Source organism: Theobroma cacao, chromosome 1 (assembly GCF_053813885.1).
Source record: "Theobroma cacao isolate CCN51 chromosome 1, ASM5381388v1, whole genome shotgun sequence".
Lineage (NCBI taxonomy): Eukaryota > Viridiplantae > Streptophyta > Magnoliopsida > Malvales > Malvaceae > Theobroma > Theobroma cacao.
Genome location: NC_142639.1, coordinates 42,322,856 through 42,345,119, shown reverse-complemented (window position 1 = coordinate 42,345,119; position 22,264 = coordinate 42,322,856). Strand labels below are relative to the sequence as shown.

Here is a 22,264-nt window from a genome sequence, read left to right as displayed (position 1 = left end):
AACTTCAAGTTTTTTTTTTTTCCAATTCATGCACAAAAAGAACAGTCAGAGAAGGTGAGGTGACCCAGGTGGACTCAAAGTCACATGAAAAATGGACCCCTTGACAATATTATGTGTTTTGTCTGCCCATTGGGAGTAATGTGGGCATCAACCGCTCGAAATAATCGCCAAAAAAAAGGATAATTCAGACAGGAATAGTATATACTTTGGTTATCAAAATCTTGAATCTGGAAAATGTTCCCGACATCTGCACATGGGGTTCATGTTTTTTGGACCACTGGGATTGCACATGTCAATCCTGCTCCTGCAGCACTAGGATCCACACAATCTTCCAAACCATGGGGACAGGCTACCCTTTTCTACATTTCACCTTTTCAGGAATTTTTTTTTTCCTTCAACTCTCAACGTTTATCCTTCTGGTCAATTATTCTGAAGCTGTTAGCTTGTTTCCAGCTATGTATAGGGGGATCGTAGATTGATATAATCAAGTTCAAATTCAAATTTCAATTCTCTGGTTCTGTAGACAAGTTCAAATTAAATCTCAGTACACTTTAAGAACTTTGGGTGTGTCATGTGTGTCCGAAAAGTGAAAGCTGAAGTAGGGGAAGTCAGCTTTTCTGTCATAACTTCTAACAGAACGAAATGGTGAGTAGTTGGATTTAGCAGATGAAACCAAATACTTTTCATTGCTCGAACGAAATCTGACAGATCTTGGATAAGAACTTAGTATCAGATAAATAAAAATTAATGGGATTTTCAGTAGAAGATAAAATAGCGGATCCTAGCCTGTTAAACTTTTCTAAAATCTGGTTGCACCGACAGTTTCTTATCAGAGAAAAAGCAAAAAATTTGCAGATTTGCGTTTAAATGTCTAATTGCATTAAAGATATTAATGAAAGCCATTTCCTTGAGAGATACTTCCACAATCATAGCAAGAACATGTCCAAAACTTGTCCGTAACAAGAATGTGGATGGCATAACAGCATTGCCATAGTATTGATTAGTACTAAATGAGATCTCATCATAGTTCAGACCTAGGCATTCAGGAAATTAATGCTTCAAAAAATAAATTTTGTAACAAGAACTGAATTTGATCATAGAAAATGAAATGTCATTCCCATGAATTATGGAGGAGGACTCGGTTTGAACTACTAATTGAGACAAGGAGACTAGCCCACATTAGTGGATGCTTCTGTAAGCAGTTAGGGCCTTTACTTAACGCGATTTGTGCTAAAGATCCCCTTTTCCTTTCTCTTTCTTTCTGTCCCATTTTTCTAGTATATATTTTAAGCACTTGAAACTTCATTTCTATTCTCACATCAAACCCTCTTCACCTCTCTTCTCTCCTTCAGCCCCTCTCTGATTTCTGTTCATATTCCTTCTGAAAATGACAATGGCTACTTCATTCTTGCTTGTTTGCACCTTATTGGTCACTGGGTGTGCTTTAGGTCCGAAACCTTTTGTTTCAGCAAAGAGAGGTGTTAGACCTTATGGTTCAGCAAAAATCGCTGCTAAACCTTTTGAAGGTAAGATTGTACTATGTTCTGATGCAGTTTATGAATAACATATTTTTAGCTTCATTGCTTTACATATTTGCTTTGGTGGTGTTGATGCAAAGTCTGATCTGTGAGTTCATGCTGGTGCCTTTCTGTTCAACATTCAGCTTTCTCTTAACTCTCTTGAGTCTTGACTCAGTCATGGAGCCATTGTACTTGATTGTTCTTGAGATAGATGTGCATTTTTGTTCTCTTTCCGCATCAAGAACTCACTTTTATTTACAAGAACAGCTGAAAGATTTCTACTTGATGCAATCTTCTTAAACCAAACTTTTCCCAATGTTGATATTTCCAGAGTAGTCAACTGTTCTTTTTCCTACTATAAACTTTTCAAAACTTGTTCTTTCTATTCCCAGATAATCTCCTTAATTTCTCTTTTTTTCTTCCCTCTTGTTCTGCTTCCTGCTTCAGGATACCTTGAAAATGGCAACTTTGAGGAACAGCCAAAACCAACAGACCTAAAAAAAACAGTACTTCTAGGAAAATATGCACTTCCTAAATGGACCATCAGCGGTTTAGTGGAGTACATCACTGGTGGGCCGCAACCTGGTGGCATGTTTTTCCCTGTGGCTCACGGTGTCCATGCCGTGAAGCTTGGCAATGAGGCCTCAATTTCTCAAACCATACCAGTAAAACCAGGCACCCTTTATGCACTGACATTTGGTGCATCAAGAACTTGTGCGCAAGATGAGGTGTTGAGAGTCTCAGTGCCTGCCCAGTCAGGGGACCTCCCTTTGCAGACCTTGTACAGTAGCTATGGCGATGATGTTTATGCTTGGGGGTTTATAGCCAAATCCAAGTATATTACAGTAACATTTCACAACCCTGGCGTTCAAGAGGATCCTACCTGTGGCCCACTGTTGGATGCAGTTGCTATTAAGGAGCTTGTCCGTCCAATGCCTACAAGAGGTAATGATCAATAGCAAATGCTTATGTTTATGCTTATACTTGAAATTTATTGATTTCTCAGATGTAGGCAGATTGTGAATGTAAATATTACTGCGTGTACTAATTGAAGAAGTAGTTTCAATCTATAGTCTCTGCCATTTCATCAGCATTTTGTGTTTACATCTACAGAGAAGGATGAATATTAGTTAAACTATTACCTAAAACTGATCAAAAAACAAAACAAACAGAAGAAACTGACATGGATGTACAAGATCTAAGACACTGCCTTCAAATTTCTGTATTTTCATCATGGTATTTCGCCTGGCTTTTGTAAATTTCAAAAGAGTAAAACCCCTCTGTCCCCATTTAATCGGTTTCTCCTTGCCATTTCTCCCTCACTCCCAACATACTGTAAAGTTTTCTCTGCACTGTTAAGCTCATCTTTATACTATTATTAAACATTGCAGATAATCTGGTCAAGAACCCAGGCTTTGAAGAAGGTCCTCATCGCCTAGTAAACTCTACAAATGGTGTCTTACTCCCTCCTCGCCAGGAGGATTCAACATCCCCTCTGCCGGGCTGGATCATCGAATCACTTAAAGCTGTGAAGTTCATTGATTCAAAGCACTTCAACGTCCCTGCTGGAAAGGCTGCAGTTGAGCTTGTTGCAGGGAGAGAAAGTGCCATTGCCCAGATTCTCAGAACTGTCCCCAACCAATTATATGACCTAACGATCATCATTGGAGATGCTCGGAATGGTTGCCATGGAGAAATGATGGTGGAGGCATTTGCTGACAAAAATACCGTCAAAGTTCCCTTCACATCTCGAGGAAAGGGTGAATTCAAGACTGCAAGCTTGAAGTTCAAAGCAGTTACAGCCAGGACAAGGATCACATTCTTCAGCTCTTACTACCACACAAGGATTAATGACTTTGGATCACTTTGCGGCCCTGTTCTGGATGAAGTTCGGGTTTCCCCTGTTGCTTAGATGCCAAGTTTTATCAGCACCATAGCTTTTAATCTTAAGTAAAGGATTTTGCAACCGGTTATTTGGTTTCACATTTGTATATTTTTAACCGTTGGTGAGGCACCCTTTCAGCTGTCTAAACCATAAGGAGAATTCTGTGGCTAGTTGTCCTTTTTTTTCTTCCCTTTTCACCTTCATCTGTTGTCAGTATTCAGCATATGGATAACACACAAAACTATTTACTAGTAGTATCCTGTAGGCTTTCCAATTGCTCAAAGAGCAGTCATTAAGGTGGTAAATTCACGACCATATCCAGCAGGTGACTTTACCCCAGCTCTAGACTGGTAAGAACACATAGATTCACAGAAGGTCGAGATCAGTATCAAACAGAATTCTTCTTCCTACACCAAGTAAGAGAAGAACTGACTACATGGGTATTCTCGGTGGCATCCGCGACGAGGCTGGGTACCAAGAAGCAGTTTTTATCATCTGTTTCTGCCATCACTATCAACCAAAGCACTCACCAGACATCTTTTCCTGTAAGGATCCAGCGTTTACCCAAGCATGGTATCTGTCAAGAACACAGGTTAAGGGCTATCCCCATCATTTAAAAGACAGGGAAAAAGCAGCTTGTACTTTCACTGAGAAACTTGGAGACCTTGTTCCAGGCACCATGTGAAACAAATATATAGGATATTGATGGTAAGACGATCCCTATTCCCAACGTCGAGGATAAAATTTGTCATTTCCTGGGTGATCAACCCAAAACACAAATAATTTCGGAAAAAGAAAGATACTGAATTAAGATGTGCCCTCTTTCCCCATTGATTTCTCGAGCATACCAACACCTGAGACAAACAATATTGTCAAAATAGGTAAATAAACCTCCTATTTGACTGCCCTTTCAATCCTGAAACACAGAAGAACCATGCGGTTGGCACATTACAATTTTCAAAGGAGTGTGATAAATTATATACCTGCGAGGTCAGGATGCGTTTGAGTAAGCTTAAGCAGTCCATTTGACTGAATCCCTTCTCCTAAGGAACCTTGGTCCGAGGTGCAGGCTTCCTAGTAAAAACTTATGGTTTTTCTGCACTCTTGCCCGAGGCACCCACATCTCCAGATGCTACATGTCTTGATGATTCACTAGATGGTTTCAGAGTGAGGGTTATAACATTGAAAGTCAAAGAACCAACAGTAGCCTGATCCCCGAAGGTGGCATTGTTTTGCTGTTTATCTTTCCAGGGAAAATTACCGCCATTTTCATTACCGTCACCGCTGCTTGATGGCTCATCTTTGTTGGTGGTAGCACCAGGGCAGGCCCTCGGTGAAGCCCCCAAGCAAGGGCTTTAGGCCCTAATTTGGAAGCTTCAAATTTGAGAAAGTTTTATAATTTTATAATATAATTAATTATATTAAAAATATAAAATAATTAATAATTAAAAAATTATTTATTTACTTATTTATCTAATTATGTGGTTAATAAATTTTAAATTTTATTATTTTTTAATTTTTAAAGTAGTATTAATTCTCAAATGTTTTTTTTATTTTTAATCAACTAATGGTCATATGTATTTAATCATCTTTAACAGTTATTTTTTTCTCACTTATTTTTTTTATTTTCAATCAATATATTTAATAATTTTTAATATTTTTATATATATAATTAATTTTTTTTCAATATATAATATCTACTTTTAAATTTTTCTTTTCTTATTTGTTCTTTTTTTTCTTTTTAACTTCAATTTTTTTTAAAAAAAATAAATAAAAAATTTATTATATTATTATCTTCATAAAATCATGAGCTTTATTTACGATTTGTAAAAAAATTTAACAATTAAGTACTATTAGTTTAATATTTATAAAATTTTTATTTTAATTTATAGTTTATATTATGTTATTATATTATTTTTTATTTGAATCCCCTTTGGGTAGCACCACCAATATCTGCTGCAAGATTCTTTGCCTCCGCACCATTTTGATGGGTAGGGACGCCAACCAAACTCAAAACCATAAATTTGAGTTGACTATTCTGATAATAAATGAAAGACTCAAGTGTATTTCAACAGTACAAAAGAATAATCAGCTTATTCTTGATATATTAGGTCAATACACCCCATCAAGATGGAACTACATGAAAACTGTAGAATTCAACTTGCATGACCAAAGGTAAAATCATTGCCATTGTTGTCGTTGAACTTACCTGACCAAATGGTAAGATCACTGTCATTGTTGTCGTTGTCCATGCCTTGGAAGAAGACAGCGTCAAATTTTTTTTAGTAATTCAGGCAACAGTGATACAATCACAGCAGCTCTTTTACACCATCTATGATTGCATATACGCAGAGAAATGTCACAAACTGAGGATACAAGAATAAGATTCATGCGTACTCAGCTCTAACTCCCGATGACAACATATCTAAGCCAAATGCACCATTGTCCCATAGGTACTGCAATTGGCAGTGTCTCGGCTTTCATGCACCTAACTATCTAGAAAGCAACCGTCAGGTCCCATAGCTCATTCATCTATACTATTTTTAATTTTTTATTGTTAATTTTTATATAATATCATTATTTAAATATATATTTTATTTTATTTTTATTATAATTTTATATATTTTATTTTTTAATATAATTTCTTATATTTTATATTTTAATATATTTTTTTAAAAGATAATATTTGTGTTTGAATATTTGATTTATTTGCTGGTATATGATCTTTTTGTTTAAAAGGGTTAAGTTCAACAATCTTCTATGGTTTATTACAAAATAAAAATAAGGGTAGAATATCTCACTTTTTTAAATTTTAATTGAAATTTCAAGCGGATCTACTAATTTTCAAAATAAACACTTCGTCTCAAAAAATAATTTTTCGTTTGACATATAAGTCCAGGCATTGATAAATTATTAGTGTTTTTATTAATTTAATGATGTAGTAATATTAAACTAATTATTTTACTTTTTATTATTTTTAATAATTATTGTTATGTAATTTATATTAAAATTTTATTAATTAAAAACATAAAAGAGCACCGATCGATGCTTTTTTTCTTTGGAGAGCACTCGTCTTTAAAAATATATAATAATATTTTTTTAAAATTAATAAAAAAATATTTTTATTTTTTTATTAACGGTGTTTAATTTTTAAAGGAAATATTTATTTTAAAAATTAATAAATCTGTTTAAAATTTTGATTAAAATTAAAAAAGTTGAATAGTTTACCTTAAAAATAAGCATATGCAATGTAATTATTGATCGCCGTGGAAGTAAAAGACACTCAACTCTGCGCTGTTGTGTCCCTCCCTTGACACTTGAAAATCTCTGGGAGACGGCTCGGATTCCCGAAACCTCTTCTTTCTACTGACCGACTTCTCACCAAAATGCACGTTCACAAACTGCTTTTGGAATCTCCCGTGCCTCATGGTCGACGCTCTGTTAACTCTTTTAAGTCACTCTACACTCTAACAAAATCTATGTCATGTAAGAATATATAAACATTTTCATTTATGAAAAAAAATTATTAACTTTTATATAATTTATTTTTAAATCTTGAATTCGAAATCTCAGAAATAATATTTCAAATTTTTGCAAAAGAAGATAGTATATTAATTACTGTCTTGTTTTAATAACAAAAAAAAATCAATTGTAAGTAAAACTATAAAAATGTTTTGACTATGTGTAATTTCAAATTATTATTTCATTATTTTACAACTCTCCTCCACCACGCATTTTCTTGGTAATATTAGTATAATTATAGATGTAAAAAAAAAAAAGATAAAATTTTGTCGGTAAAGGTTAGGTGAAATTGACTTATTTAAGTATATTTATTTTGCACCCGAATATTTGATTTATTGGTTGGTACATTATCTTTCTGCCTAAAAAATAAAGTTTGAATTTTTCTTCTCCCAATTATAAAAAAACAAACTACATTTATTTCTATTAAAGAACTTAGTACAAAAAAATTTAATTGTTACCTAAACAATCATTTTAAGATGAGAAGATAGTTAATAATGATAGCAAAAACAATAAATAACAGCTATTTATGAATTAGGCATGGTGGGCAAGCATTCTAACTTTTAAAGGTTTCATGTTGTGTAGCCTTTTTTCTTTGGATGTTACTTCTGAGTGGCAGATACAGGATTTTATATAAAAAGTGATTGCTGGTTAAAGACTAATTATATAAAGTCATAGATAAAAAGAATAAAAGAATAAAGAACAAAAAGGTTTAGTATACTTATAAAAAGAAAAAAAAATAAGGAAAAAATTTCAAAATTAAGCTCATTGGTTAGTGCATTATCTCCTTACCTAAAGAATAGGGTTCGAATTCTCTCTCCCTTAATTATAAAAAAAAAACTATATTTATTTCTATTAAAGAACTTAGTACAAAAAATTTAGCTTTTACCTAAACAATCATTTTAAGATGAGAAGATAGTTAATAATGATAGCAAAAATAATAAATAACAGCTATTTATGAATTAAGCATGGTGGGCAAGCATTTTAACTTTTAAAGGTTTCATCACATGCTATCATATAGATGTGTAGCCTTTTTACTTTGGACATTACTTCTGAGTGGCAGATACAAGATTTTATATGAAGAGTGGTTGTTGGTTAAAAAATAATTATATAAAGTTATAGATAAAAAGAATAAAAGAATAAAGAACAAAAAGGTTTAGTATACTTATAAAAAGAAAAAAAAGAAAAAAGGAAAAAATTTCAAAATTAAGCTCATTGGTTAGTGTATTATCTCCTTATCTAAAGAGTAGGGTTCGAATTCTCTCTCCCTTAATTATAAAAAAAAAAAACTATATTTATTTCTATTAAAGAACTTAGTACAAAAAAATTAGCTTTTACCTAAACAATCATTTTAAGATGAGAAGATAGTTAATAATGATAGCAAAAACAATAAATAACAGCTATTTATGAATTAGGCATGGTGGGCAAGCATTCTAACTTTTAAAGGTTTCATCACATGCTATCATATAGATGTGTAGCCTTTTTTCTTTGGACATTAAGATTTTATATGAAGAGTGGTTGTTGGTTAAAGAATAATTATATAAAGTCATAGATAAAAAGAATAAAAGAATAAAGAACAAAAAGGTTTAGTATACTTATAAAAAAGAAAAAAAAAGAAAGAAGGAAAAAAGTTCAAAATAAAAAAGAATAAAAGGAAGAAGGAAAAAAAGAAAAATAAAAAAATAAAAGGGTTTAGTATACATGTAAAGGAGAAAAAAAAGAAAATGAAGGAAAAAAAGAGAAAAACTTAAAAAAATAAAAGGGTTTAGTATGAGAAAAAAATAACAGGGTAAAAAAGGAAAAAAAATAAAAGAATAAAGAATAAAAGCGTTTAGTATACTTATAAAGGAGAAAAAAAAAGGAAAAAGGAAAACAAAAGAAAAAAGAGAAAAACTAAAAAAATTAAAAGGATAAAAGGGTTTAGTATGAGAAAAAAAAGAAAAAATAAAAGGGTTTAGTATACATATAAAAGAGAAAAAAAAGAAAAGAAAAACAATTCTAAAATTTAGGCCAAGAAGGAATTGAACACTGATTTTGAAAGATAACTTAAGTTTCTTACCATTTCTCAAAATTAATTCATTTGATATATTTAGGGAAGGCAACACTAGATATTTTGAATTTCATACACATAAAAATAAAAATTTAGGGATGGCTGTAGCCACTTATCTCCCTCTGCCCCTTTTACTTCCCCACCCATTTTTTCTAATCAAAGTAATTAAATTCAAAATAAAAAAATAGATATAAATGGAGAACAAAGACTTAAAATACTTAAAAAAAAAATTGAACTATGCTCATTTTTTCAATTAAATCTCTAATATATTTTAGTTAATCGAATCTTTAAATTTTGATTAACACTCAAATAATTTTTAAATTAAACAAAAAATTAACCATAATTAAACTGCTCAATTTTTCAATTAGATCTCATCAATTATCATTAATCACATCAATTGTCCTGTGATCACGTCAACTTATTATGATAAAAAAATTTATATATATTTTTAGAGCCAAATTATGTACTTTGTAAATTATAAATATATATGACCCAACCAACCAACCCCATCATGTCCTGCATTTCTTTTCTTTTTATTATTAACATTTTTGGGTCATTAACAATGAGTCGGAATTTGTGTTTTCTCTAAAACTTTTTTGTAGGGTTTGGCACAGTACAAAGACATTCAAAAGCACCCTAGAGACACATTATGTGACCTATGGATTCATGAAAAACTATATATATATATATATATATATATATATTGTTCAAGTAGTGAGCAACATGAAATAAAATTCTACTAATGAATCATTCATCTTAAGGAAAAAACACCTTATTTTCCAATAAAAATGAGTAAGGTATCAATTAATTCCAATCGAAATCAATTGAATACGGTTAAGTTGGTTTAATTTGTTCGATTTCTATTTTAATTGATTATATAGTTTGATTTATTATATTATTTTTGATGTTTGAACATTTAAACAAATCAATCAAAAAATTAATCATTTAAATATATTATATAAATATTATTAATAAATTATTAGTATTATCATTTTTATTAATCTATAAATATTATTGATAAATTATCAGTATTATTATTAATAAAAATAACAAAATTAACTAAATCAACCGAATCACCAAACAAAACATGGATTTCAGCTATTTGGGTTCTAGAATATAATTTGACCAATTCGATTAAAACCGAACGAACTAAATTGACAGAATACTTACTCTTAACGACAAGCATCATTTTGCCTAATCAATCCGTAACTGAAAGCAGCAACGGGGGATGGTAGAATCTGCTCTGGGTCCGTTAAAAGTTGGTGAAGGGTGACGGTTGGTAGTTCAAAAAAGGTCGCATCCCGCCCTTATATATATATGGGGCCGGGGCATCCCAAGGAGCATTCCCATTGGAGATATTTAGACCAAGCATCCCTCTCTCCTTTCTCTTTCCACTCTCCCACCTGCTACTCTCTTGGCCTTTCGCTCTTTGCGCTGTTTCCCAGCTTGTTTTTCCCTTTTATCTTTTCTCTCACTTTCTACATTTTCATCTGAAACTTGCCCTTCATGTCGACTTGCTTTGATTCTTGTTGAGGAACCCGAAAAGCTTTAATGGAATCTTAAATAACTTTGTTCTTCGTTTTCTTCTTTGTTCTTATTTTTAGCAAAAGAAAAGCAGAACTTTCATTCGTTGCGGGTGGAAGCCAGAATATGTCGAAGACTGGTGCATTGGATCTCGCCTCGGGTCTCGGTGGCAAGATTGAAAAAACCGATGTCCTTTCTGCTGTCGAAAAGTATATATTATTCATGTTTATACGTAAAGTAAAAGAGAAATTGGCCTGAACACACTACAAAATGACTTCTTTTTTAGACTAAGCTTCGACTTGGATATCTTCCTCTTAATTGAAATGGTTTAATGTCTCTTTCCCACTCCATGCATGGAGAGAGCCTTTTGCTTGATTTAGTCTTTTCTCTTACGTTAAGCTAATTTCTCTTTACTTATTCTTGATTTTTGGCTTATCATCTCTCTCTCAGATGACTTTAATTTCCAGATCAAGCTTACAGTTTCTCTACATTATCCCCTCACCGTAAAAATGAAAAAAAAAACCCTTCATTTCTACTACTTTTTATATGTACACTAAGTTTAATCTCCATCTGTCAAATATAAGATTTCCAGTTTTGGGTAGTTGCTATAACTATAATCCTCCCTTTTTATATGGTGGGCAGGGGGCTTAGGCTTGGCTAAATAGGCAAAGCGATGCATATGTCTATTCTCAACTAGACCATTGGATAGTTTCTTAGAAATCGAACTGCATGTACATGCATTATATTCATGATCACTTGAAGTTCTGTGTCTTAACTCTTGGGATTTTTGCAACTGTTATTGAATTCTGTCATATAAGATTATGTTAATGATTCAGGTATGAGAAATATCATTTCTTTTATGGTGGTGAGGAGGAAGAAAGAAAAGCCAACTACACTGACATGGTAAGGAGAGCTCTACTTTTACCAATCTTGCACTCAGTGTAACCTTCCAACCTGCTGTCTGATTTCTTACTTTAGATCATTTCCAACTTTTGTTGAGAGTTATGATTATGTGCTTGTATGTTTGCTATTTCTTGTTTACTCTGTATTACTCAATGGCACTTTTAGGTGTCAATTTGATCAGGCTATAAGATGGTGCTGGTACCTGCCATTTTGTCTTATTCCCTTACAGCTTTACGGGCTAATAAGCTTAAACTAGGACTTGATTGCGTCTGCAAACATTAACATACCATGTATTGAATTCAGGTTAACAAGTACTATGATCTGGTTACCAGCTTTTATGAGTTTGGATGGGGGGAATCTTTCCATTTTGCGCCTAGGTATCCATTCTTTTCTCTTCTGTCTAGCGTATGCAAGCAAGATGGTGCAGTTACTTTTTCAAGTTGTTGTTGATAATTATGCTAATTTGTTTTTGCAGATGGAATGGGGAGTCTCTTCGCGAGAGCATAAAGCGGCATGAGCATTTTCTTGCTTTACAACTTGGCTTGAAGCCTGGACACAAGGTGCTTCCACTTCAGTAGATCACAGAGACACTGCCATTCTAGGTTTGCTGTTTTCTGTTTGGTTTGAATTTTTTACTTACGCTTTTATTTTTATATTAGGTGTTGGATGTTGGATGTGGAATTGGTGGACCACTGAGAGAAATTGCTCGATTCAGGTAAATAGCAGTTCGTTTTTGAACCTCCTTTGTTTCTTTCATCTTTTCTTTTTCATGTGGTGTGGCCCTGTACTATTGCATGTTATTCGTATTCTTTTGTATAAAATCATGATAAGGTTTTGGGCAGTTCAATTTCTTATTAAAAAAATTGTCTTGAAAGAGGCCTCTAAATTATGTTGGTATGGTGATTTGCTGCAGCTCCACATCAGTTACAGGGTTGAACAACAATGAATATCAAATAGAAAGAGGGAAGGTGCATATCTCTTCATTCTTAGATGGAAATATTTATGCATATTTAGCAGATAGTATTCTTTTCTTTGTTTCTTTCAGCAACCTTGGCTTTGTAAATTTATTTATCTTTGGAAGCTATTATGTTCTTTTTGGGTCAATAAAAATGTAGCTCTATGACCAATATATATCATGCCAAGATTTTAAGAACAATTTCTCAAGTTATCCTTTTTCCCAATGAAATATGTAGTGATGGATCATAGTAATATACAGTTGATGGATGTTGTATCTCTGTCACATTTTGTATCGGGTTTTTGGTTCAATCACCGTAAAAATTCTATTATCTAAAGATGAATTTTTGCAGGAATTAAATCGCATTGCTGGAGTGGACAAGACTTGCAACTTTGTGAAGGTTGGTAACGTTCTATGTCAAGTTTTTTGTTTTTATCGTTGTTGAACTCAAGTTTACGTTAGGTCTGTTATTATTCTCTGTTTGTTTTAAAATTTTCAACCACTTGCATGCAAGAAGGTGTTTTTAAGATGCAGAAAAAATGGTCTACATTACAATGACTGGTTTTTTTTTTATTGATATCTAATACAGGCCGACTTTATGGAGATGCCATTTCCTGACAGCAGCTTTGATGCAGTTTATGCAATTCAAGCTACCTGCCATGCACCGGATGCAGTATGTCAATCATGATCATTTTCATCTCGGCTGGAATGGATTATGAATTTTCTACCCTATATTAATTTGTTTTGGTTTGATTGTTTTCATGTTACACCAATTTATATCAGTTTGATTGTTATATCTGTTGTGTGTAGCACGGATGCTACAAGGAGATTTTCAGAGTATTGAAGCCTGGTCAGTATTTTGCTGCTTCTGAGTGGTGCATGACCGATTCTTTTGATCCCAATAACCAGGAACACCAGAAAATTAAGGTAGGCTTCTAAAGAGCATGTTTATGCTCCTGGGTTTGTTGTGCATCCATGAGTTGATCTTACCTGAGAGTTTTGCTTACACAGGCAGAAATTGAGATCGGAGATGGTCTTTCAGACATCAGGTTGACCAGACAGTGCCTGGAAGCTCTAAAACGGGCTGGTTTTGAGGTGAATTCTTACTTCTTCCCTCCCTCCCTTTTCCTTTTAATTGGAGATGCAATATCATGACCAGTGTAGAGGTGACCATTTTCCTTTTTATTTTCATATTTGTCTTCAAGGTCATATGGGAGAAAGATGTTGCCGTTGACTCCCCCGTCCCTTGGTACTTGCCTGTAGATAAAAACCACTTCTCATTGAGTAGCTTCCGTGCAACGGCTATTGGACGCTTCATCACTAGGAATATGGTAAAACCTTCCTAATGCCCCTCCCTCCATTCTTGGAGGAGATGGTCATATTAAGTTCATAAGAGCATGCATTTACCGGTACCTTTTCCCCTTTGCAGGTCAAGGCTCTAGAATTTGTGGGATTTGCTCCAAGGGGAAGTCAAAGGGTTCAAGATTTTCTGGAAAAGGCTGCAGATGGGTTGGTTGAAGGTGGCAGGTGAGTTAGAAGTCCTCGTTCTCCATGATTACTTCTGCATGTTGGTTTACCCCTAGGTTTATGAATGTTGTAGTTTGAATTAGATGCAATCTCCATTTTCTGTCGCCAACTAACATGCTGACAAAACCTCTACTTCTGGATTTCAGGAAAGAGATCTTTACGCCTACGTATTTCTTCTTGGCCCGAAAACCACTTTCAGAGAACCAGAGCCAGTCATTCGATGATGCAGGAACTAATTAGCCTATCTGAATGACTGGAAACTGCATTTGGAATGGAAAACCCCCCCCCCCCCCCCTTGTCTTTGCCTTATGGCTCGCGCTCTTTTAACTGCTTTAAGTCATTCTAAACTCAAATAAAATCTATGTCATGTAAGAATATATGTATACACATTTTCATTTTATGCAATAAAAACTACTTTATATTATATTAAACTTTATATAATTTACTTTTAAATCTTGAATTCGAAGTCTCAGAAATAATATTTCGAATTTTTTACGAAATTAGAATGTAGCATATTATTAATTACTCTGTTGTTTTCTAATAACAAAAAAAATCAATTGGAAGTTAAACTATAAAAATGTTTTGATTTTGTGTAATTTCAAATTATTATTTCCTTATTTAAAGAATATTATTAATTTTTTATTCTTCAATCGATTTAGTTATAAATTTTGGACACAAAAAATCAACGAAAATGATAGAATAAAATCTCTTTTAACTCATTAATATTGAAATTAATCTAATTTAATAAATTTTATCAATTATTTCAATTTAAACTAACTAAATCAAACTATTTCTTTTAAAATTTAAAAAAAAATCTTCAAAAATAAATTATCGAATTTTTAAATTGCAAATTCGATTTAGTTTGATTTTGTTTGTAATGGTGATTTTGTAATTTGGTGGACTGGGGCACGTGAGTACAGACAAAGAGGACGTGGCAAACAAGGAGAGAACAGGGAGAAGTGTTTGGTTTGGAGTTTAGTTTACATGTGCTGACTGTTGAGGAAAGAAAAGACACTCAACTCTGCGCTGCTGTGTCCCCCCCTTGACACTTGAAAGTCTTTGGGACACAGCTCGGATTCCCAAAAACCTCTTCTTTCTACTGGCTGGCTTCTCACCAAAATGCAGGTTCACAAGCTGCTCATGGAATCTCTCCCCTGTCTCTGCCTCACGGCTGACGCCCAGTTCACTCTTTTAAGTCATTCTACACTCCAACAATATCTATGTCGTGTAAGAATATATAAACATTTTCATTTATGCAATAAAAATTATTAAATTTTATATAATTTATTTTTAAATCTTGAATTCGAAATCTCAGAAAAAATATCTCAAATTTTTGCAAAAGAAGATAGTAGTTTAATTATTGTCTTGTTTTTTAATAACAAAAAAATAATAATCAATTGGAAGTAAAACTGTAAAAATGTTTTGACTTTGTGTAATTTCAAATTATTATTTCATTATTTTACAACTCTCCTCCACCGCACAATTTTTGTAATATTGATATAATTAGAGATGTAAAACTATTAATATAATTAGAAATGTAAAAAAAAAAAATAGATTTTGTCGATAAAAGTTAAGTCGATATTGACTTGTTTAATTGTATTTGTAAAGATTTTTAAACTCAACGACATAAAATGATTGATTTATTCCTATTAAAGAACTTAACACAAAGAAAGTACGAAATAATTAGGCAAATTGACAAAAAAAAAGGGTTTTATCTAAAAATTTATTTTAGGATAAGAAGATAGATAGTAATAATCGCAATACAAAAAGAATAAACCACAGGTATTTATGGATTAGGCATGGTGGGCAAGTATTCTAACTTTTAAGGGTTTCATCACAGCTATCATGTAGATGTAGCCCTTTTCCATTTGACATTACTCCCCCACCCATTTTTTATAATCAAAGTAATTAATTTTAAATTGAAAAATAGATATAAATGAAAAACAAAGACTTAAAATACTTAAAAAATTTTGAACTATGTTCCTTTTTTTTCAATTAAATTTGTAATAATTTATCATATTTAAACAAATCTTTAATCTTTGATTTATACTCTAACAAATTTTTAATATAAATGAAAATTTAATTATAGTTAAACTTAATATTACATCTGAGTATTTAATTTATTAATTGGTATATGATTTTTCTTATTTAAATAGTATAGTTCAAATTTTTTTTTTCAAATTCAAAAAAACCTTTCCCAAATTCAAAAAAATATTTTCTATGACATGGGACCAATGCAGCAATGCAGTGGATCACATCAAATTATCATTAATCATATCAATTACCTTGTGGTCGCAAAAACACATCAATAATAAAATATTACTGTACTATTCTTAAGTCAAATTATGTACTTTGTAAATAATTTTTAATTTCACTTTTCAAAATATGTATTCGACTCTACCAACCAAACATGGTCATGTCCCATATATATATATTTTTTAATTTTCTTATTAATTTTTTTGGGTTATTAAAACACTGTGTGACACTTAATGATAAGTCGAAATTTGTAGTTCCTCTTAAACTTTTTTTGTACGGTATGACACAGTAAAAAAACATTCAAAGGCACTCTCGTGACATTATTTTTAAATAAAGCTGAGTAAGGTGAGTATTAATCAATTCGATCAAAATTTGATTGGTTCAATTTGTTTGATTTTGATGTTTATTGATTACCTAGTTTGATTTATTATATTATTTTTAATCACAGAACATTTAAATCAAATCAATAGAAAATTTAATCATTTATAATATATATTATATAAATATTATTAATAAATTATTAGTATTACTATTAATAAAAATAATAAATTTAACTAAATCAAACATAGAATCGATTTCAGTTATTTGGGTTCTAGAATATAATTTGACCAATTCGATTACTTTTTATAAAAATTTTGTTACTTTGTTTTTTTTTTTTTTAATTTTAAAACTGAATTGACTAAATTGGCCGAATAGTTATCCCTTATGACAAGCATCATTTTGCCTAAAATTTAGAAGGTAATGGTTATTATACTAGTATTTGGTTAAATCAGAAGAAAAGAAGGAAGATTTCAACGTTAGATTCCAGAGTATTTATCAATGGGGGATGGTAGAATCTGCTCTGGGTCCGTTAAATGTTGGTGAAAGGTGACGGTAGGTAGTGCAAAAAAGGTGGCAGCCTGCCCCTGTATGGTATCTCACGGGGTATTTCCACTGGGGATATTTAAACCATACATCCCTCCCTTTTTTGTCTTTGCAAATTAGTGTTTTTCCACTCCCCCAGCTGGTACTCTCTTGACCTTTTGCTCTTTGCGCTGCTTCCCAATTTTGTTTTTCCCTCTTTTCTTTTCTCTCGCTTTCTGCATTTTCATCTGAAACTTGTTCTTCTTTTCGACTTGCTTTGGTTCTTGTTAAGGAATCCGAAAAGCTTTAATGGAATCTTGAATAACTTTGTTCTTCGTTTTCTTGTTTTCTTGTTTTTTTTTTTTTAACAGAAGAAGAAGAAGAAGAAGAAGAAACAGAATTTAGATTTGTTGCGGGTGGAAGCGAGAATGTCGAAGGCTGGTGCATTGGATCTCGCCTCGGGTCTCGGTGGCAAGATTGAGAAAACCGATGTCCTCTCTGCTGTTGAAAAGTATTATTCATCTTCCGTTTCTTTTTTGGTTTTAGCTTTTGAATCTGTTGCTTTAATTAATATTCGCTTTTCTTTTCTTCTTTTCTTTAGATTTATTCTTTATCTTTACGTTTATGCTTTCCTTCCTCTGTTTTATATTCTTACATCTGGCAATGGCGTATGTTCATGTATAAAGTAAAAGAGAAATTGGCTTGAACACACTACAAAATGACATCTTTCTTAGACTAGGCTTTGACTTGGATATCTTTCTCTTAATTAAAATGGTTTAATGTCTCTTTCCCACTCCGTGGAGTGAGCTTTTTGGCTTGATTTACTCTTTTCTCTTACGTTAAGATTAATATCTCTTTACTTAATCTTGATTTTTGGCTCATCATCTCTCTCTGAGATGACTTTAATTTCCAGATCGAGCTTACAGTTTCTCTACATTGTCCCCTCACCGTAAAACTGAAAAAAAAAAAAAAAAAAACCCTTCATTTCTACTACTTTTTATGTGTACACTAAGTTTAATCTCCAGCTGTCAAATATAAGATTCTTCAGTTTCTGGGTAGTGCGGATACAGTCATTGAAACTGACGTTTGGGTGTTTCTCCTTTTGGCTATATTATTAAGGAATCAAATAAAAATGTGTGGGACATGGACTTGGTCATGACTGCTAGCTGTTAAAGTTGTAGATGTTTTATTATTTGTTTCGAACGGGCTGGTGGATCAGAACAGCATTGGACTTTTTTGAGGAAAGTCTATATGCAGGCCAAACTTTTCCCCTCAAATCAATTGAATTAAATATGTTTGTGCTATATTATATATAATAATAGCAGTTTATGGACATACCAACTCTGTAAGTCAGTTATCTTGAAGTAGATTGGACTGCTACATAAATTCTTTTCCTCCATTTTTGAAATTGATCTTCACTCCTCCCAATTACGGTTTTAGACTGGGTAGTTGGTATAATTAGGATCCTCCCCTTTTGTATGGTAGGCAGGGCACTTAGGCTTGGCTAACAATTAATGACAAAATAGGCAAAGCGATGTATATCCCCGTCCTCAACTAGACCACTGGATAGTTTCTTAGAAATCGAACTGTATGTCCTTGCATTATATGCATGATCACTTAAAGTTCTGTGTCTTAACTCCTGAAATTTATGCAACTGTAATTGAGTTCTGTCATATAAGATTATGTTAATGATTCAGGTATGAGAAGTATCATGTCTTTTATGGAGGTGAGGAGGAAGAGAGAAAAGCCAACTACACTGACATGGTAAGGAGAGCTCAACTTTTACCAATCTTGCCCTCAGTGTAACCTTCCAACCTGCTGCCTGATTTCTTACTTTAGATCATTTCCAACTTTGTTAAGAGTTATGATTATGTGCTTGTATGCTTGTTATTTCTTGTTTACTCTGTATTACTCAATGGCACTTTCAGGTGTCAATTTGATCAGGCTATAAGATGGTGCTGGTACCTGCCATTTGGTCTTATTCCCTTACAGCTTTACGGGCTGATAAGCTTAAACTAGGACTTGATTGCATATGCAAACATTAACGCACCATGTATTGAATTCAGGTTAACAAGTACTATGATCTGGTTACCAGCTTTTATGAGTTTGGATGGGGGGAATCTTTCCATTTTGCACCTAGGTATCCATTCATTCTCTTCTGTCTAGTTTATGCAAGCAAGATGGTGCAGTTACTTTTTCAAGTCGTTGCTGATCATTATCCTAATTTGTTTTTGCAGATGGAATGGGGAGTCTCTTCGCGAGAGCATAAAGCGGCATGAGCATTTTCTTGCTTTACAACTTGGCTTGAACCCTGGACACAAGGTTCTTCCACTTCTGTAGATCACAGAGAAACTGCAATTCTAGGTTTGCTGTTTTCTGTTTGGTTTGAATTTTTAGCTCAAGCTTTTATTTTTATATCAGGTGTTGGATGTTGGATGTGGAATTGGTGGACCGCTGAGAGAAATTGCTCGATTCAGGTAACTAGCAGTTTGTTTTTGAACGTCCTTTGTTTCTTTCATCTTTCTTTTTTCTTTTCTCTTTCATGTCGTGTGGCACCGTACTATTGGATGGTATTGTATTTGCAGCAATATTTTTTCTTGAAAGAGGCCTCTAAATATGTTTGTATGGTGATTTGCTGCAGCTCCACATCAGTTACAGGGTTGAACAACAATGAATATCAAATAGCAAGAGGGAAGGTGCATATCTCTTCATTCTTAGATGGAAATGTTTATGCACTTTTAGCAGATAGTATTTTTTTCTTTGTGTCTTTTAGAAACCTTGGCTTTGTAAATTTATTTATCTTTGGAAGTTATTATTGTTCTTTTTGGGTCAATAAATATGTAGCTTTATGACCAATAGATATCATGCCAAGATTTTAAGAACAATTTCTCAAGTTATCCTTTTTACCAATGAAATATGTAGTGATGGATCATAGTAATACACAGTTGATGGATGTTGTTTCTCTGTTACATTTTGTGTCCAGTTTTATGTTCAACCACTGTACAATTTCTTTTATTTAAAGGTGACTTTTTGCAGGAATTAAACTGCATTGCTGGCGTGGACAAGAATTGCAACTTTGTGAAGGTTGGTTATATTCTATGTCAATTTTTATATCGTTGTTGAACTCAAGTTTACGTTAGGTCTATTATTATTCTCTGTTTGTTTTAAAATTTTCATCACTTCCACGCAAGGTGTGCTAAGATGCAAAACAGTGGTCTATAATGACTGATTTTTTTATTGATACCTAATACAGGCCGATTTTATGAAGATGCCATTTCCTGACAGCAGCTTTGATGCAGTTTATGCTATTGAAGCTACCTGCCATGCACCGGATGCAGTATGTCAATTTAAAATTTCCCCTTCTCAATCATGATCACTTTCATCTCAGCTGGAATGGATTATGAATTTTCTATCCTCTTTTAATTTGTTTTGGTTTGATTGTTTTCATTTTACACCAATCTGTATCAGTGTGACTGTTATATCTGTTGTGTGTAGTATGGATGCTACAAGGAGATTTACAGAGTATTGAAGCCTGGTCGGTATTTTGCTGCTTATGAGTGGTGCATGACTGATTCTTTTGATCCCAATAACCATGAACACCAGAAAATTAAGGTAGGCATCTAAAGAGCATGTTTATGCTCCAACATTTGTTGTGTATCCATGCGTTGATCTTACATGAGAGTTTTATTAATGCAGGCAGAAATTGAGATTGGTGATGGTCTTCCAGACATCAGGTTGACCAGACAGTGCCTGGAAGCTCTAAAACAGGCTGGTTTTGAGGTGAAATTCTACTTTTCCCTCTCCCCTTCCTCCCTTTTTCTTTTTAATTGAAGATGGAATATGACCAGTGTAGCTATTTTCCCTTTTATTTTTATTTTTGTCTTCTAGGTAATATGGGAGAAAGATCTTGCTGTTGACTCCCCTGTCCCTTGGTACTTGCCTTTAGATAAAAACCACTTCTCATTGAGCAGCTTCCGTCTAACGGCTATTGGACGCTTCGTCACTAAAAATATGGTAAAAGCTTCCAAACACCCCTCCGTTCTTATGATGCTCTTTATAAAAAAATGATGTTCTTGGATGAGATGGCCATATTAAGTTCATAAGCATTTACCAGTAATTTTCCCCTTTGTAGGTCAAGGCTCTAGAATTTGTGGGATTTGCTCCAAGGGGAAGTCAAAGGGTTCAAGATTTTCTGGAGAAGGCTGCAGAAGGGTTGGTTGAAGGTGGCAGGTGAGTTAGAAGTCCTTGTTGTCCATGATTACTTCTGCATGTTGGTTTACCCCTAGGTTTATGAATGTTGTAGTTTGAATTAGATGCAATCTCCATTTTCTGTCGCCAACTAACATGCTGACAAAACCTCTACTTTTGGATTTCAGGAAAGAGATCTTTACGCCTATGTATTTCTTCTTGGCCCGAAAACCACTTGCAGAGAGCCAGTAATCCAATGATGCAGGAGCTAATTAACCTGCTGCTTGCTGCTTTCCTGGGAAGTTTGACAGATAGAATGTGGTACATCTTTTAAACAATGGACCATGCTAGGCAACTTCCAATTTGGTGACCTGCAAATCTATGTTTAGACCTTTGTGAGTTCAGTTGTATTTGATATATTGTCAGCTCTCTCCTCAATTTGGAATGCTTCTCCTTTTAGTTATCTAATGAGCATATTTTCCTTCACCATAGATTCCATTTAATCCTAATATTTTGTGGCAATAAGGAAAGCTTGAATGTGCTTAAAGGTTCATAAATCTAAAACGACTGTCCTATTGGTCCATATTCAGTTAGGTTGATTGGATTTTCTTTTGGGATTATCAGGGAAAGATTAAGTAAAATTAATTAGCCACCAGCTTTTTCAATCTGTCTAGCCAAATATTCGTCCAACTCCCCTAACATAAAAATATCAATTCCGTTGATGTTTGATGAAGAGTAGCCTTTGGCCAAATTTGAGATTTTATTCTATTCAAGTTTCATTTTGTTAACTTCTAAGGTTGAGCTGGGCAAAATACTATTCAATAATCCAGGAAAATGCCCTTCACTCTTATTCACCGAAGAGGAAAAAATGTCCAGGAATAAAAAGGTTTAAGCAAACTTCTATCCGATGATAGCATCAAACTGAAAAAAGAAGGAACTCTGTCTCATCGTGCCCCATAGCTCTCATGGTGGTTCTAAATTCTCTTTGGTCGGGGACTTCATTTTCAACGTTATTGCTGTCATTTTGACCGTGGGTTTCATTCGAGTTAGCCGGAGGATGGTAGTGCATGCGGGCAGTTTGAGGGCAATGAGAG

The 22,264-nt window shown here is 33.3% G+C and overlaps 3 protein-coding genes and 1 pseudogene across 5 annotated transcripts; 3 read left to right on the top strand and 1 right to left on the bottom strand.

Moving 5' to 3' along the window:
* Nucleotides 1–1,186: 1,186 nt before the first annotated feature.
* Nucleotides 1,187–3,602, top strand: LOC18614603 (DNA-directed RNA polymerase subunit beta (Protein of unknown function, DUF642)). Its single transcript, XM_007052431.3, has 3 exons — nt 1,187–1,526; nt 1,968–2,465; nt 2,912–3,602. Exons 1-3 carry the CDS (start codon nt 1,388–1,390, stop codon nt 3,430–3,432), a joined length of 1,158 nt encoding a protein of 385 aa, XP_007052493.3. The 5' UTR covers nt 1,187–1,387; the 3' UTR covers nt 3,433–3,602.
* Nucleotides 2,580–5,657, bottom strand: LOC148764855 (cytochrome b5 domain-containing protein RLF-like; annotated as a pseudogene).
* Nucleotides 5,658–10,337: 4,680 nt separating this feature from the next.
* LOC18614600 (cycloartenol-C-24-methyltransferase-like) lies at nt 10,338–14,123 on the top strand. The gene is made up of 13 exons (XM_018113899.2): nt 10,338–10,707; nt 11,335–11,401; nt 11,705–11,778; nt 11,877–11,961; nt 12,061–12,116; nt 12,315–12,369; nt 12,709–12,756; nt 12,946–13,029; nt 13,167–13,283; nt 13,368–13,451; nt 13,562–13,687; nt 13,786–13,883; nt 14,030–14,123. The coding sequence occupies exons 1-13, from the start codon at nt 10,625–10,627 to the stop codon at nt 14,121–14,123; spliced, it is 1,071 nt and encodes a 356-aa protein (XP_017969388.1). The 5' UTR covers nt 10,338–10,624.
* A 2,832-nt stretch (nt 14,124–16,955) lies between these two features.
* On the top strand, nt 16,956–21,656 carry LOC18614599 (cycloartenol-C-24-methyltransferase). Of its 3 annotated transcripts, none has more exons than XM_088810123.1 (14): nt 16,956–17,145; nt 17,366–17,493; nt 18,680–18,746; nt 19,049–19,122; nt 19,220–19,304; nt 19,404–19,459; nt 19,624–19,678; nt 20,019–20,066; nt 20,236–20,319; nt 20,478–20,594; nt 20,679–20,762; nt 20,871–20,996; nt 21,115–21,212; nt 21,359–21,656. In XM_088810123.1, the coding sequence occupies exons 2-14, from the start codon at nt 17,411–17,413 to the stop codon at nt 21,420–21,422; spliced, it is 1,041 nt and encodes a 346-aa protein (XP_088666249.1). In that variant the 5' UTR covers nt 16,956–17,145; nt 17,366–17,410; the 3' UTR covers nt 21,423–21,656. The 3 variants fall into 3 exon arrangements, with proteins under 3 accessions (XP_088666249.1, XP_017969387.1, XP_088666252.1); XM_018113898.2 differs by having other exon boundaries at nt 16,957–17,145; nt 17,354–17,493; XM_088810126.1 differs by lacking the exons at nt 16,956–17,145; nt 17,366–17,493 and adding an exon at nt 18,262–18,327.
* Nucleotides 21,657–22,264: the final 608 nt, after the last annotated feature.